A 13,675-nucleotide genomic window follows, 5' to 3' on the forward strand; every position below is an offset into this window, starting at 1 on the left:
TTTCTCCCTTCACTCATTAGTAAAGAATGAACAAGAAAGGGGTCTAGCTACTCAAGAGTAGCAACTGTAGAACTTCCCTTATGAATTCATTTACAAGTATATACACACTCAAAACGAACTTACTAATTCAACTCTAATAAAGCATTAACTTTCTAATACCAATATAGAAAAATTATTAACAAACATACCTCAAAATGTTGAAATAGCATTGCCCGATAAAGTCTTTAGCTAACTAACTCCCCACCACCATGCTGTTGACCATAGTCAACCACTGCAGACCAGGTAGATACAATTGCCATATATATCCATTTGTAAGTGGCACTTACTTCCACTTTTGTTAACATTCACTATCACTATAATCATTAAATTTTGTTCTTCTTCATTTGCTTATATGCTCTATAAGAGCCTGGATCATGCTTGTTTTACTCACCAATGTACCTCCAGTGCTTAGTAGAATATGAGGCACACCAAATATTGGTAAAACTTAATTTAAAATGCTTTATTTATCTAAGTTTCTTACCATCTACTTGATGGGGTTTCAATTTGATAACCATATTTCTATGAACCTGTACTAATGGTTCTTTAGTTTCTTCATCTTCATCTAAAACCAACTTGGTTGTTATTGGACACTTGGTAGGAGAAGCATCTTCTATTTCTATCACCTACAAGAAAGGGAACTATAGTTAAGCTCAAAGAAATCTTGCAAACAAGATTAGAGTATTACTCTTACTAAAGGAAATTTTTCAAAATATAAACATCTACTTCAAAACCACACATCTAATATTTTGGCTTAAGAAGACCAGGAGAGATCACAGGTTTAGATGTTTTCCAAAGTAAAAAAAACCAAAAAAACAAAAACAACCTCCACAAGACTTAGAAGCACTGTGGTAATGTCTGTGATTAATTTCATCGTTTCTCACCCTGGATATCTCAATACATGGCATAAGCAGAGTACTAGAGTTGTGCTGAGTTGAGGAACAAAGGTCAAGAAAACTACAAAAATTACAAAGAACTATAGAGACAAAAGAGCTACACAAAAAGACCTCAAGAAATCAAGATGAGAGTCACTGTGAATTTTAGCTGAATATTAAATTGTATATGAGGGATCTTTGTCTGCACAAAGCCAGACAAAGAGTGATTCAGGAGCTATGAGTTAAACAATCCCCAATGATCAGAGGTCTAGAAAGCATGCAATTACAGTAGAGAGTCTTCATGTATAACTGAGGGCATTCAATAGAGAGCAGAGAAGGGCCACACATTAGCAATGGGGCAAAACCACACATAAAGAGTATTTAAAACAACTTAATAAAGCTTTTAAATTATATATATAATAATTAAACTGAACTTAAAGTGCTTAAATGTCTGTAGAGAAAAATGCCAAGCACCCACTAATAGAAGACTACAAACAACAACATCCAAATTACAATGTCTATTTTTTTAAATATATTTTATTGACTTTTTACAGAGAGGAAGGGAGAGAGATAGAGAGCTAGAAACGTCAATGAGAGAGAAATATCGACCAGCTGCCTCTTGCACGCCCCCTACTGGGGATGTGCCTGCAACCAATGTACATGCCCCTGACCGGAATCAAACCTGGGACCTTTCAGTCCGCAGACCAATGCTCTACCACTGAGCCAAACCGGTTTCGGCAAAATGTCTATTTTTAATGAAACATTATTAGATATGTCAAGAAAGAGTAAAATATGAATAACCAGGAGAAAAATCATTTAATAAAAATGGGACAAGAAGGGATAGAGACCTGTATATTCAATTTAATAAATATAAAAATTTATCATTAGAAAATAAACATGATAAGCCAATTAAAAATAAATGGAATATGATAATACACATTTAAACTACCTAAAATAAAGGGAGAGGAAATGGAATGGTGAATACACAATATAGTAAATATGTTGTAGAATTGTGTATTTGAAATCTGTATAAATTTATTAACCAGTGTCACTCCTATAAATTCAATAAAAAGGAAAAAATAATTTTAAAGGGAGAGAAAAATACAGCATATGCACATACAGTGATGTGGTTATGTGAAACACACTGACAGGAATCAAAATTAGAAAATTATAATATAGGATTTTAATCCTATTTATCAAATTATTATTTCAAATTTTTAAATAAAAATTAATATCACAAAAAGTGACAACTAGATTTAAAGTACCCTTAAGTGAAATCCAAGAAGAAGTATATATTATCAACTATGAGTATTTCTATCGAAAAAAGAACTGACTTTATATCTGATCAGGCATCTATTTCCAACTAATAGTGAATAGGACATACAGTAGCCAATGAAAATACAAAACAGGGATGTGACCAGCAAAACTCAGAATATAGGAAACTCCATACAAATAATCTTGTTTCTTAAACAAATGCACCATAAGGAAAACTTCAGATTAAAGTACACATAAGAAACAGCATCCAAATGCAACATAATATGTAGTGAGTGAGACCTTCTTGGGATTCTGGTACACACCAACTATATTTAAAAACTATTACTATGTTTTTGAGGAAAATGAAGAAATTTTAAATAACTAGATATTTGATATTATGGAATTAATGTTAATAGTTTAGGGTAATAATTATACTATAGAATGTTTAAAAGGTCTTTATCTTTCCACAATATATGCTGAATTACATACAGACAGAATATCATTTCTGAGATTTCAACAAAATAATCTAAAAGTGACAGAATAGATGAAACAATGTTGGTAACTTGAAGCTGGGTAATGGGTAAAAGAAATTTATAAAGCTAGTCCCTCCATTTGTACCTCTGCTAGAACGTTTTATATAAAAAGGTTATTTAATCATTTTTCTACTCCAGATAAAACACAATCATGTTGGTCATCATATAATTATCTTAACTCTTTCCATGTATCTAATTATATTAAGAAAGCATTAAATATTTTTAAGTGGCTAATAGAATAAAACCAACTATCACTTTAAACCTGTGGTTGGTTACAACATTCTATTGTTCTAATACTAAAATATATCTATCAATCTATATGAGTCACATGTTAAAGAGAAATCATAAATAAAAATTGATTTACCTCCCTTAATTTCTCTCGCTCACGCTCCCTCTCAGCAATACGTTTCCGCCTCTCTTCCTCTTCTTTAAGAGCATTTTGTGTTTCTGTTCTTAGTTTATCATCTTTTAGAATCTTTCTAATTTTCTTTCTGCCTTTTCCAGGTGACTTGGAATCATCATTTTCATCTTCTTCTTCTTCCTCTTCATCATCTTCTTTATCTCCTTCAGAATTACTCTATGAAAATTAAATGATCATAATTTATGAGGTAATATATTAAATGAGGTAATAAACAAAGTAGCGAACTTATCCATTTCGTATGAAAATAAATAATATAACAGGAAAAGGTAGAAGAAAACAGACTGAAAACTCTCAGAATTATACTTTGGAATAAAGAAAAGTATTAAAACACAAACAACCACAAAAAGGGGGCAAGGAACTAGCATAGACTTTTCTCTGAGGAAGATATAGAAATATTCAGTAAGCACATGAATAGATAGTCAACATTATTTGTCATTAGGGAAACTTAAATCAAAACCACAAATGAAATACTATTAGGATAACTATTTAAAACTTTTAAAAAGACAAAAAATAACAATTGTGAAGTTGTAGAAAAATTGAAAGCCTGGTTCATTAGGAAAACAGTATGACAGTTCCTCAATAAGATAAACACAGAATTAATAAATGATCTGGGCATTCCACTTCTCAGAATATAATCAAAAGAATCAAAATCATGGACTCAAACAGATATTTGCACACCCAAGTTAATAGCACATTCTTCACAATGGCCAGAGATGGAGACAATCCAAATGTCCATCAACAGATAAGTGAATAAACACAATGTGCTATATACATACAATGGAATATTATCCAGCCTTAAAAAGAAAGAAAATTATGACAAATGCTACAACATGGAAGAACCTTGAAAACATTATGTCAATGACTATAAACCAGACACAAAACGAGAAATATGACAACACTTAAATGAAGTACCTAAAAATAGGCAAATTCATAGACACAGAAATTAAAATAGAGGTTATGAGGGACTGGGGTTAGTCAGGAAAGGGGAGTTACTGCTTAATGGGTACAGAGTTTTCCAATTCTGAATGTAATTAAAGCCAAAGAATTGTATACTTAGAAATGGTCTAAAAGGTTCATTTAAAACAATGAACCCTCCCCTAAAGAGAATAGTGTTGACCAAATAAAACATATTACAGAGAATTGTACTTTACCTAATTCTGTTTACATACAAGAAACTCAAATTGGCAAACTTCATTGCTAGAAGAAATAATTTACATATGAATCATTATGCAGAGTAAAATATGTCTTCAGAAAATAGTACACTACATCAATTCTACAGCCCTTGAAATGTAAAATAATGGAATTAGAATAGCTTAAAATTTCAATTATATTTAGTTAAGAAACAAAACAATTGATGTCAAAATTAATAACTCTGCATACTTATACATTCAATAAGTCAATCCTTCCACAAAAAGTATAAAAAAGAAATTAAACAATAGAATTTGACAAATGAATGAAATGCTGAAGAGATAATAACGTACTGTCATGGTCTAGTGTACCAGTTACAATTAAAGCACATACCTTGTTTTCACTGGATGAATCTTCTTGTACCTTAATGCGTCGCCTTTTCTTTTTTTGTTTATAACTCCGCTGATTTTCTTCCAACTCTGCTTTCTTTGCAGACCTAAAGAACATTTAAAATGCAAAATAAAATACCTCATGATGAATTTCCTTAAATGAATTACCTACTATTTTAGAACTGCTTCACCTTTGTGTACATTCTGGAAAATGATAGAGAAAACAAAAAGCAAAATAACGTCACTAGGTTCAAGAAGAATAACTCTCAATTCTATCCAAAGATCAGTATTTTAAGTTATTCTGAGAAGTGATTTAGCATAGAAGTAATAAGATGGGTTGAAGGGCCAATATACACATAAAAACATTCATCATCTCTAAAAAAAAAAAAAAAAAAAAAAAAAAAAAAAAAAAAACACAAAGCTGATTATGAGGGTTTGATGCTAATTTTTATCACCTCATTTAATATTTTAAAAAGGAACGACTTTTGATGAGAAAAGTTCTCTCAGCTTAGAAACTGGCACACAAAGTTACATTAATCCAAAGAATATGTTCCTAGCATCAAAGATAGATATACTGATCAATGGAAAAGAAATGAATGGCGAGAAACAAAACTTTACATTTATGGGCAACAGATTTTTCACAATGGTATCAAGACAATTCAATAGGGAAAGATAGTCTTTTCAATAAGCTGTGCTGAAACAACTCTATATCTACAAGCAAAAGAATAAAGGTGGACCTCAATCTTGTATTATTTATAAAAATGAACTCAAAGTGAATCGAAGTCCCCCAAAATATATAGTATAGCTAAAAAACTGTATAGTGTTTTAATTCTTCAAGATTGAGGAAATGGCTACTTACACATTCTGTTGGGAGTAGAAATATTGGCTCTATAAGAAGTTAAACATATGTATGACAAGTCTTAAAATTATACAACTTTGACACAACAATGTCACTTTTAGGAATATACTCTAAGGAAATAATCAGACAAATGTGTAAATACATACAAAAATATGTGTGTGTGAATATGCGTCTCTGTGTATGTGTGTTATTACAAGTGTTAAATAAAAATATTTCTAAATATCTGTGTAAATACGCAAATACATTCATATAACACTATTTATAATAGAAAATTTGAGAACCCTGTAAACATATAAAACTGTAAGATTACTTAAATAAACTTTCAAAGATATTATAAAGAAAGGATCACAATTCTAGATGTAAAAACTAAAACTACAAAACTTATGAAAGAAAAAACCACCATATGAAAAATATAAAATAAAATACCAACATAAATCTCTGTGACCATGAAGTATGCAATGTATTCTTCCATGTGACATCAAAAGCACAAGCAACCAAAAAAAATTGATAAACTGGACTTCATAAAAATTAAAAACTTTTGTGCATAGAAAAAGATTAGCTTGAGAGAATCCAAGATGGCAGCATAGATAACACCTAACTGCAGCCTCACATAATAATTTCAATAAAATACAACTAAAATATAAAATGGACATTACCCAGAACTACAGGAAAGTTGACTGACTGGAAATTCTACAACAAAAAAAAAGAAAGAGAAAACCAGAAGGAAAATCAGAGGAGCTGTAAAAGCCTAGGTACGGAGACACGCTGTGCGCGATGAGAGGACAGAGCTGGAGAGGAGGGGGCGGCTGAGTGCCTGGCTGGCGTTCCCTACCGGGAAGGAGATAAAAGCTCTGGACTGTGCTGAACCCCAGATCCGACAGCACTGAACCCCAGTTCTAGGCCAGACCCTAGGGACCCAGGCTCATACAGAGGGAGCCTGGGCTGTTAGGCGGAATCTTAGGGGAGCAGCAAAAGGCAGTGCCCCCGGAGGCGCTCATATTACACGCAGAGGATGAACCATTGACTCGGCTGCTAGATTGCCCTAGTGGGAAGGAGACAAAAGCTCCAGACTGTGGTGAGCCCCAGTTCTGACTACACTGAACCCCAGTTCTAGGCCAGACCTTGGGGACCCATACAGAGGGAGCCTGGGCTGTAAGGCAGAAACCCAGGGGAGCAGCGAAAGGAGGTCCCAGAGGCGTGCACATTGCATGCAGAGAACAGACGGTTGACTGTGCTGCCAGATTTCCCTGGCAGGAGGGAGTCAGGGGCTCCAGACAGCTCTGAACTCCACTTCCAACTCCACTGCCAACTGAACTGAACCCCAGTTCCGGGCTCATTGGAGGAGAGCCTAGACTGTTTGGTAGCAGGCAAAAATCGAGGGCACCTTTCTCTCAGAGGTGCTTGCAATGAGTACTGAAGGACCCTGAGGAATACTGAGACTCAGGAGCCTCATAGGGTGTGGCTGATGGAAGCAAAGGCTGTAGGCTCCACCCTGAAACTCCGCCCCATCCAAGCTGAACACAGAGACTTTTAAGGCTACCAACTCAGGGAAGCTGGGAAAATGCTGAGACAAGGAAACAGATCACAAACGAAAGAAATAGAGGACAAAAAGAGACAGGATATAGAGTTCAAAACCACGCTTATAAGGTTTTTCAAGAATTTCCTAGGAAAGGTCGATAAGACCTATGAGGATATGAAAAGGGATCTACTAGAAATAATAAGGGATCAACAAGAAATAATAAGGGATCAACAAGAAATAAAAAATACATTCTCTGAAATAAAAAATATTATACAGAGTCCTAAAAACAGAATGGAAGATCGCAAGAATCAAGTCAAAGATTTGGAACATAAAGAGCCAAAAGATACTCCTCTGCAGAAGCAAGAAGACAAGAGAATCCAGAAAGTTGAAGATAATGTAAGAAACCTCTAGGACAACTTCAAGCGAACCAACATCAGAATTATGGGGGTCCTAGAAGAAGAGAGAGAGCAAGATACTGAAAACATACTGAAAGAAATAGTGACAGAAAACTTCCCCCACCTGGGGAAAGAAATAGACTTACAAGACCAGGAAGCGCACAGAACCCCAAACAAAAGGAATCCAAAGACACATCAAGACACATCATAATTAAAATTCCAAGAGCAAAAGACAAAGAGAGAATATTAAAAGCAGCAAGAGAGAAATAGGTAGTTACCTATAAAGGATTGTCACCTGTTTCTCAACAGAAACCATGCAGGCCAGACGGGAATGGCAAGAAATATTCAAGGTGATGAATAGCAAGAACGTACAGCCAAAAATACTCTACCCAGGAAAGCTATCACTCAGAATCGAAGGCCAGATAAAGAGTTTCACTAATAAAAAAAAAGCTAAAGGAGTTCATCACCGCCAAACCAGAATTAATATGAATTGCTGAAGGGGGTTCTTTCGGGAGAGAAAGAAAATAAAGATAAAAATTATGAACAACAAACACATAACTATCAACAAGTGAATCTAAAAATCAAGGGAATTAAAAAACCTGATGAACAATATTAACTGGTAAATATAATAGAATCAAAGGTATGGAAGGGGAGTGGACTGATGATTCTCAGGGAAAAGAGGAGTGGGGGGTGCGGGAAGAGACTGAACATAAACTGTGCACCTATGGATGAGGACAATGAGGGATGGGGAAAGGGCAGAGGTTGGGGTAGGAATCTGGTGGAAGGGGAAAAAATGCAGTTTTGTAATAATATGAACAATAAAGGTTCATTAAAAAAAAAAAACTTTTGTGCATAAATGGATACTCTTAAGAAAGTAAAAAAATAACCCACAGAAGGGGGGAAAATATTGGCTAATCATTCGTCTGGGTATGGGTCTTATACCCAGATTATATAAAAAGATGGTTAATTAAAAAATTGGGAGAAGAATTTTTATAAATGTTTCTCCAAATAGGATATGCAAATCACCAGTAAGCACATGAAAAATTACTCAATAGCATTAGTCATTTGGGAAAAGCAAATGAAAATCATGAATTGCCACCACACACCAGTAGGTTGGCTTCAACTCCTTCCAGTGTACCAACAGCAATCAAGGCTTAATTACAACAAGACTGTGCACCCAGCCCAGAATGGGGTGCACCAAGAATGTCTACCTCAGGTGATTGGGGATGTTGAGCCACTGGGGCCTATAGGTCACCTACCACACAAAGTCACTCCACCAACACAGGGAAGCAGCCAAAATGAGTAGACAAAGATACATGTCACAAATTAAAGAAATAAAGGAAAGCAAACTGCTGGATATAGAGTTCAAAACCACAGATATAAGATTACTCAAGAATCTTCTAAAAACCTTTGAGAAATTTAGTGAGACCTTCAAGGATCTTAATGAGAATGCCAAAAAAATGAAAAAGGACCAGTCAGAAATTAAGCATACACTGTCTGAAATAAAGAATAATAATATACATAAATCCAACAGTAGACTAGAGGACCCCAAGAATCAAAGCAAAGATTTGAAATATGAGAAAGCAAAAAAGACCCAATCAGAAAACAAAAAGAAAAAAGAATCCAAAAATATGAAGATAGTGTAAGGAGCCTTTGGGACAACTTCAAGCATATCAACATCTGAATAATGGGGGTTCCAGAAGAAGAGAGAGAGCAAAATATTGGAAATCTATAAGAAGAAATAATGACAGAAAAATTTCCCTACCTGGTGAAAGAAATAGACTTACAAGTCCAGGAAGTGTATAGAACCCCAAACAAAAGGAATCCAAAGAGGACCATACCAAGACACATTATAATTAAAATGCCAAGAGAAAAACACAAAGAGAGAATCTTGAAAGCAGCAAGAGAAAAACAGTTAGTTACCTATAAGGGAGTACCCATACGATTGTCAGCTGATTTCTCAACAGAAACTCTGCAGGCCAACTGGAGTGGCAAGAAATATTCAAAGTAATGAACAGCAAAACCTACAACAAGATTACTCTGCCCAGCAAAGCTATCATTTAGAAATGAAGGTCAGATAAAAAGCTTCACAGACAAGAAAAAGAGTTCATCACCACCAAACCAGGATTACATGAAATGCTGAAGGATATTCTTTAAGAAGAGGATGAAGAAGGTAAAGATCAAAATTATGAACAACAAAGTGACAACAAATACCTATCAACAAGCGAATCTTAAAATTAAGTCAATAAAAAAAATCTGGTGAACAGAATAAACTGGTGAATATAATAGAATCAGGGGCATAGAAAGAAAGTGGACTGACAATTCTTGGAGGGAAGGGGGTGTGAGGGGTGCAGATTATTACAGATTATTATCTGTAATAATATGAACAATAAAGATGTATTTAAAAAAATACAATAAAACTATGAGGAATTACTTCACACCTGTCAGAATGTCTAACATCAATAAATCAACAAACAACAAGTGTTGGGGAGGATGTGGAGAAAAGGGAACCCTAGTACACTGTTGATGTGAACACAATTGGTGCAGCCATTATGGAAAACAGTATGGAGTTTCATCAAAAAATTATAAATGGATGCCGAGACCGGTTTGGCTCAATGGATAGAGCATCGGCTTGGGGACTGAAGGGTCCCGGGTTCGATTCCGGTCAAGGGCATGTACCTTGGTTGCAGGCATATCCCCAGTAGGGGGTGTGCAAGAGGCAGCTGATCGATGACTCTCTCTCATCGATGTTTCTAACTCTCTATCTCTCTCCCTTCCTCTCTGTACAAAATCAATAAAATATATTTAAAAAAAAAAAAAAATTATAAATGGAACTTCAGTTTGACCCAGAGATCCCACTTCTGGGAATATGTCCTAAGAATTCCGAAACACCAATAAGAAAGAAATATATACACCCGTATGTTCATAGCAATGTAATTTACAATACCTAAGATCTAGAAACAAAGTATCCATCAGTAGTTGAGTGAATAAAAAAGCTGTGGTACTTTTAGGCAATGGAACACTATGCAGCAATAAAAAAGAAGGGTATCTTATGCTTTGCAGCAGCATGGATGTACCTGGAGATAATTATGCTAAGTAAAATAAGCCAAATACGAATATCCCATCACCTCACTTATATGTGGAATCTAATTAACAAAATAAACTAACAAAATGGGTCCAGAAGAATGGATACAAGAAGAAAGCTGAGAGATCTTAGAAGGAAAAGGGTTGGGGGATATGGGAAGAGAATAATCAAAGAACATATGTGTATACATGCATATGCCATGGAAACATACAATAATAAACGGGAGGGAGAATGGGGGCTATCTGTCATTCTGTCTATAATAAATAATAAAGTTAACAATAAAAACCTATTATAGCCGAACGGGTTTGGCTCAGTGGATAGAGCGTCTGCCTGCGGACTGAGAGTCCCCGGGTTCGGTTCTGGTCAGGGGCATGTATTGTACCTTGGTTGTGGGCACATCCCCAGTGGTAGTGGGGGGGTTGCAGGAAGCACCTGATCAATGTTTCTCTCTCATCGGTGTTTCTAACTCTCTATTCCTCTCCCTTCCTCTCCGTAAAAAAAATCAATAAAATATATATATATATTTTTTAAAACTACTATATCTTATACTTGAAAATTATTAATTTTGTTATGTGAATACTATCTCAGTTTTAAAAAATTATCATTGCAGCCTGCTATTGCATTATATCTCTCTTAAACATGTTAAATTGCTACACTCCAGGCACAACATTGTATGCAAAAACCTAAAAGAAAATCTCACATTTAAAAATGTAGATGTGTTGACACCTATGTCAACATAGAAATACACACTCACAACAGCACAAACAGACTGCCTATTCAAGAAGTTATAGAAGAACTAGTGGCCCGGTGCATAAAATTCATGCACTGGTGGTGGAGGGTTCCCTCAGCCCAGCCTGCACCCTCTCTAATCTGGGACCCCTCAGGGGATGACTAAATGCCAGTTTAGGCCCGATCCCTGTTGGATATCCCTCTTGCAATCTGGGAATGCTGGCTCCTAACTGCTCACCTACCTGCCAGCATGCTGGCCCCCAACTGCCCCCCTTGTCAGTCTGCTCACCCCCTACTGCCCTCCCCACTGGCCTGATCACCCCCAACTGCACTCCCCTCCTGGCCTGACTGCCCCTAACTGCCTATGCCTCGGCTCCCCCACCATGGCTTTTTCCAGAAGGACGTCTGGAAGGTTTCCCAGAAAGTCTCCCCATCTAATAGCGTATTACCCTTTTATTAGTATAGATCATATTATTCTGAAATAAAGAATTCTTAGATTTGTTAATATTATTCTAAAATACTATGCTACAAAGCAAAAATTTAAATAATAATCTAGATCAGTAGCTGTGAATTGAGAGAACAAGCACATCTTAATTACTATCATACTAGTAACACTAGTTTAAAAAAATTACTATTCATGGAGCACTGTTTGCCCAAGTAAGCACTATAATAAGCCTTTTAAATGAATGCACACAATAATCAACAAGGAAAGTACTAACTGCAATCTCCCATTTTACAAATGATGGAACTAAGGCACAAGTTACTCATACAAAAAGAAAGTAGCAAAGCTAGGAGATGGACTGAGGTAGTTTGTCTACAATCTCTCCTACTATAACTCCCTACCATGACAACAAAAATTTTGATAGCAAAACACGGTCAAGAGTGTTTTGCACATTGACAGTTCACTTTGTTTAGCACATATAATTCAACTACACGTATGTATATATACACTCTTTTTAATTAATAATTTAGAGTTGGGCTAAGGTGGGCAAAAAGAGAAAAAAGGAAGACATCCGTAGTAATATTTACAACAAAAAATACCCCAAAAAATTTAATAATTTTAACAATTAGGTACAAATCAAAATATTAAATATTTAGTTAACTACTAAGAGAAAAATTTCTACAAATAATATAAACATAGTTACTAAGATTAATTCCTAAAAATTTTAAATTGCATATATACTAGAGGCCTGGTACACAGATTTGTGCACCAGTGTGGTCCCTCGGCCTGGTCTGCGGGGATGGGGCCAAAACCAGCTCTCCAACATCCCCTAAGGGGTCCCAGATTGCAAGGGGGCTCAGGTCAGGCTGTAGGAACTCACCAGTGCATGATCAGGGCCAGAAGGGACCACGAGAGGTCTCCAGGGCATTTCCATCCCATCTTGCCCAGTCCCGATGGGGCAGGCAGGCCAGGGAGAGGCTGCAAGAAGTTGGCCTGACAGGGAAAAACCCGGGAAGGGCTCCAGGGCGTGTCCGGCCCATCAAGCCCAGTCCCAATCAGACAGACCCCAGTAGCAAGCTAACCTACCAGTTGATGCATCTGCCCTCTAGTGGTCAGTGCACATCATACCAACTGGGTGAATGGTTGGAGGGACAATTAACATATTAAGCTAATATGTTACCTATTATATATAGATACTGCCCTCCCACAATTCGGTACACCTCAGGGGATGTCAGAGGACCAGTGTACAGAATCTGCCCAATCCTCACAGACCAGCCAAGGGACCCCACGGGTGTGCCGGGCCTCTAGTCCTACCTAATGAGGGAATATGCTAACTGACTCTCACACTGTCACAAAGATGGCAGCACCCACCACCAATAAGGAGAGAATATGCTAATTGACTGCCCCACCTCAAAGATGGAAGTGCCCACAGCCACAAAACGGCAGTACCAAGTCCCCTCAGCCCAGCTGGGGCAGCAGGTGTACCACAAGGCTGGGCCCAGCCTTGCCTCACACCTACCTTCAGAGTCCCCCCAGTCCCCTCACCCCCCCAGGACTGGCCTGAGGTGCAGGCAAGCCTCAGATGGCAGCTGTACAGCCACCCAGGGCTGGCTGAGGAGCACTCAAGCCTCAAATGGCAGTTGTCCAGCCGCCTAGGGCTGGCCCAAGGCACAGGCAAGCCTTGGATGGATGGCGGCTGCCCAGCCACCTAGGGCCAGCCCAAGACAGAGACAAGCCTTGGAAGGTGGCTACCCAGGCACCCAGGCCTGCCCGAGGCTCAGGTAACCAGGGTGGGCTGACGCGCTGCCAGTAGTGGCAGCAGCAGAGGGGTGATGGGGCATTGCTTTCCCCTGATCACCAGGTTGCTTCCTGCCCCTAAGGGCTCCTGGACTGTGAGAGGGGGCAGGCCGGGCTGAGGAAAGCCCCCTCCAGTGCATGAATTTTCATGCACCATGCCTCTAGTATGCATATAAATTCTTTGGTTAATCTCTTTCCACCTTCTCCCTCCCC

At 37.2% G+C, this 13,675-nt stretch overlaps 1 protein-coding gene across 13 annotated transcripts in view; it reads right to left on the reverse strand.

The window, feature by feature from the left end:
* The window catches only part of ATRX (ATRX chromatin remodeler), a 227,719-nt gene that overhangs the window by 104,703 nt on the left and 109,341 nt on the right, over window positions 1–13,675 (reverse strand). For all 13 annotated transcript variants that reach the window (XM_084869377.1, XM_084869373.1, XM_084869365.1 and 10 more), the window contains 3 exons: window positions 4,641–4,743; window positions 3,063–3,275; window positions 521–662 (listed from right to left, as the gene is read on the reverse strand). In XM_084869377.1, the coding sequence (XP_084725503.1) occupies window positions 521–662; window positions 3,063–3,275; window positions 4,641–4,743 (458 nt within the window). The remainder of the gene's footprint in view (window positions 1–520; window positions 663–3,062; window positions 3,276–4,640; window positions 4,744–13,675) is intronic.

Source organism: Pipistrellus hanaki (genome assembly GCF_964339955.1).
Source record: "Pipistrellus hanaki genome assembly, chromosome: X".
NCBI lineage: Eukaryota > Metazoa > Chordata > Mammalia > Chiroptera > Vespertilionidae > Pipistrellus > Pipistrellus hanaki.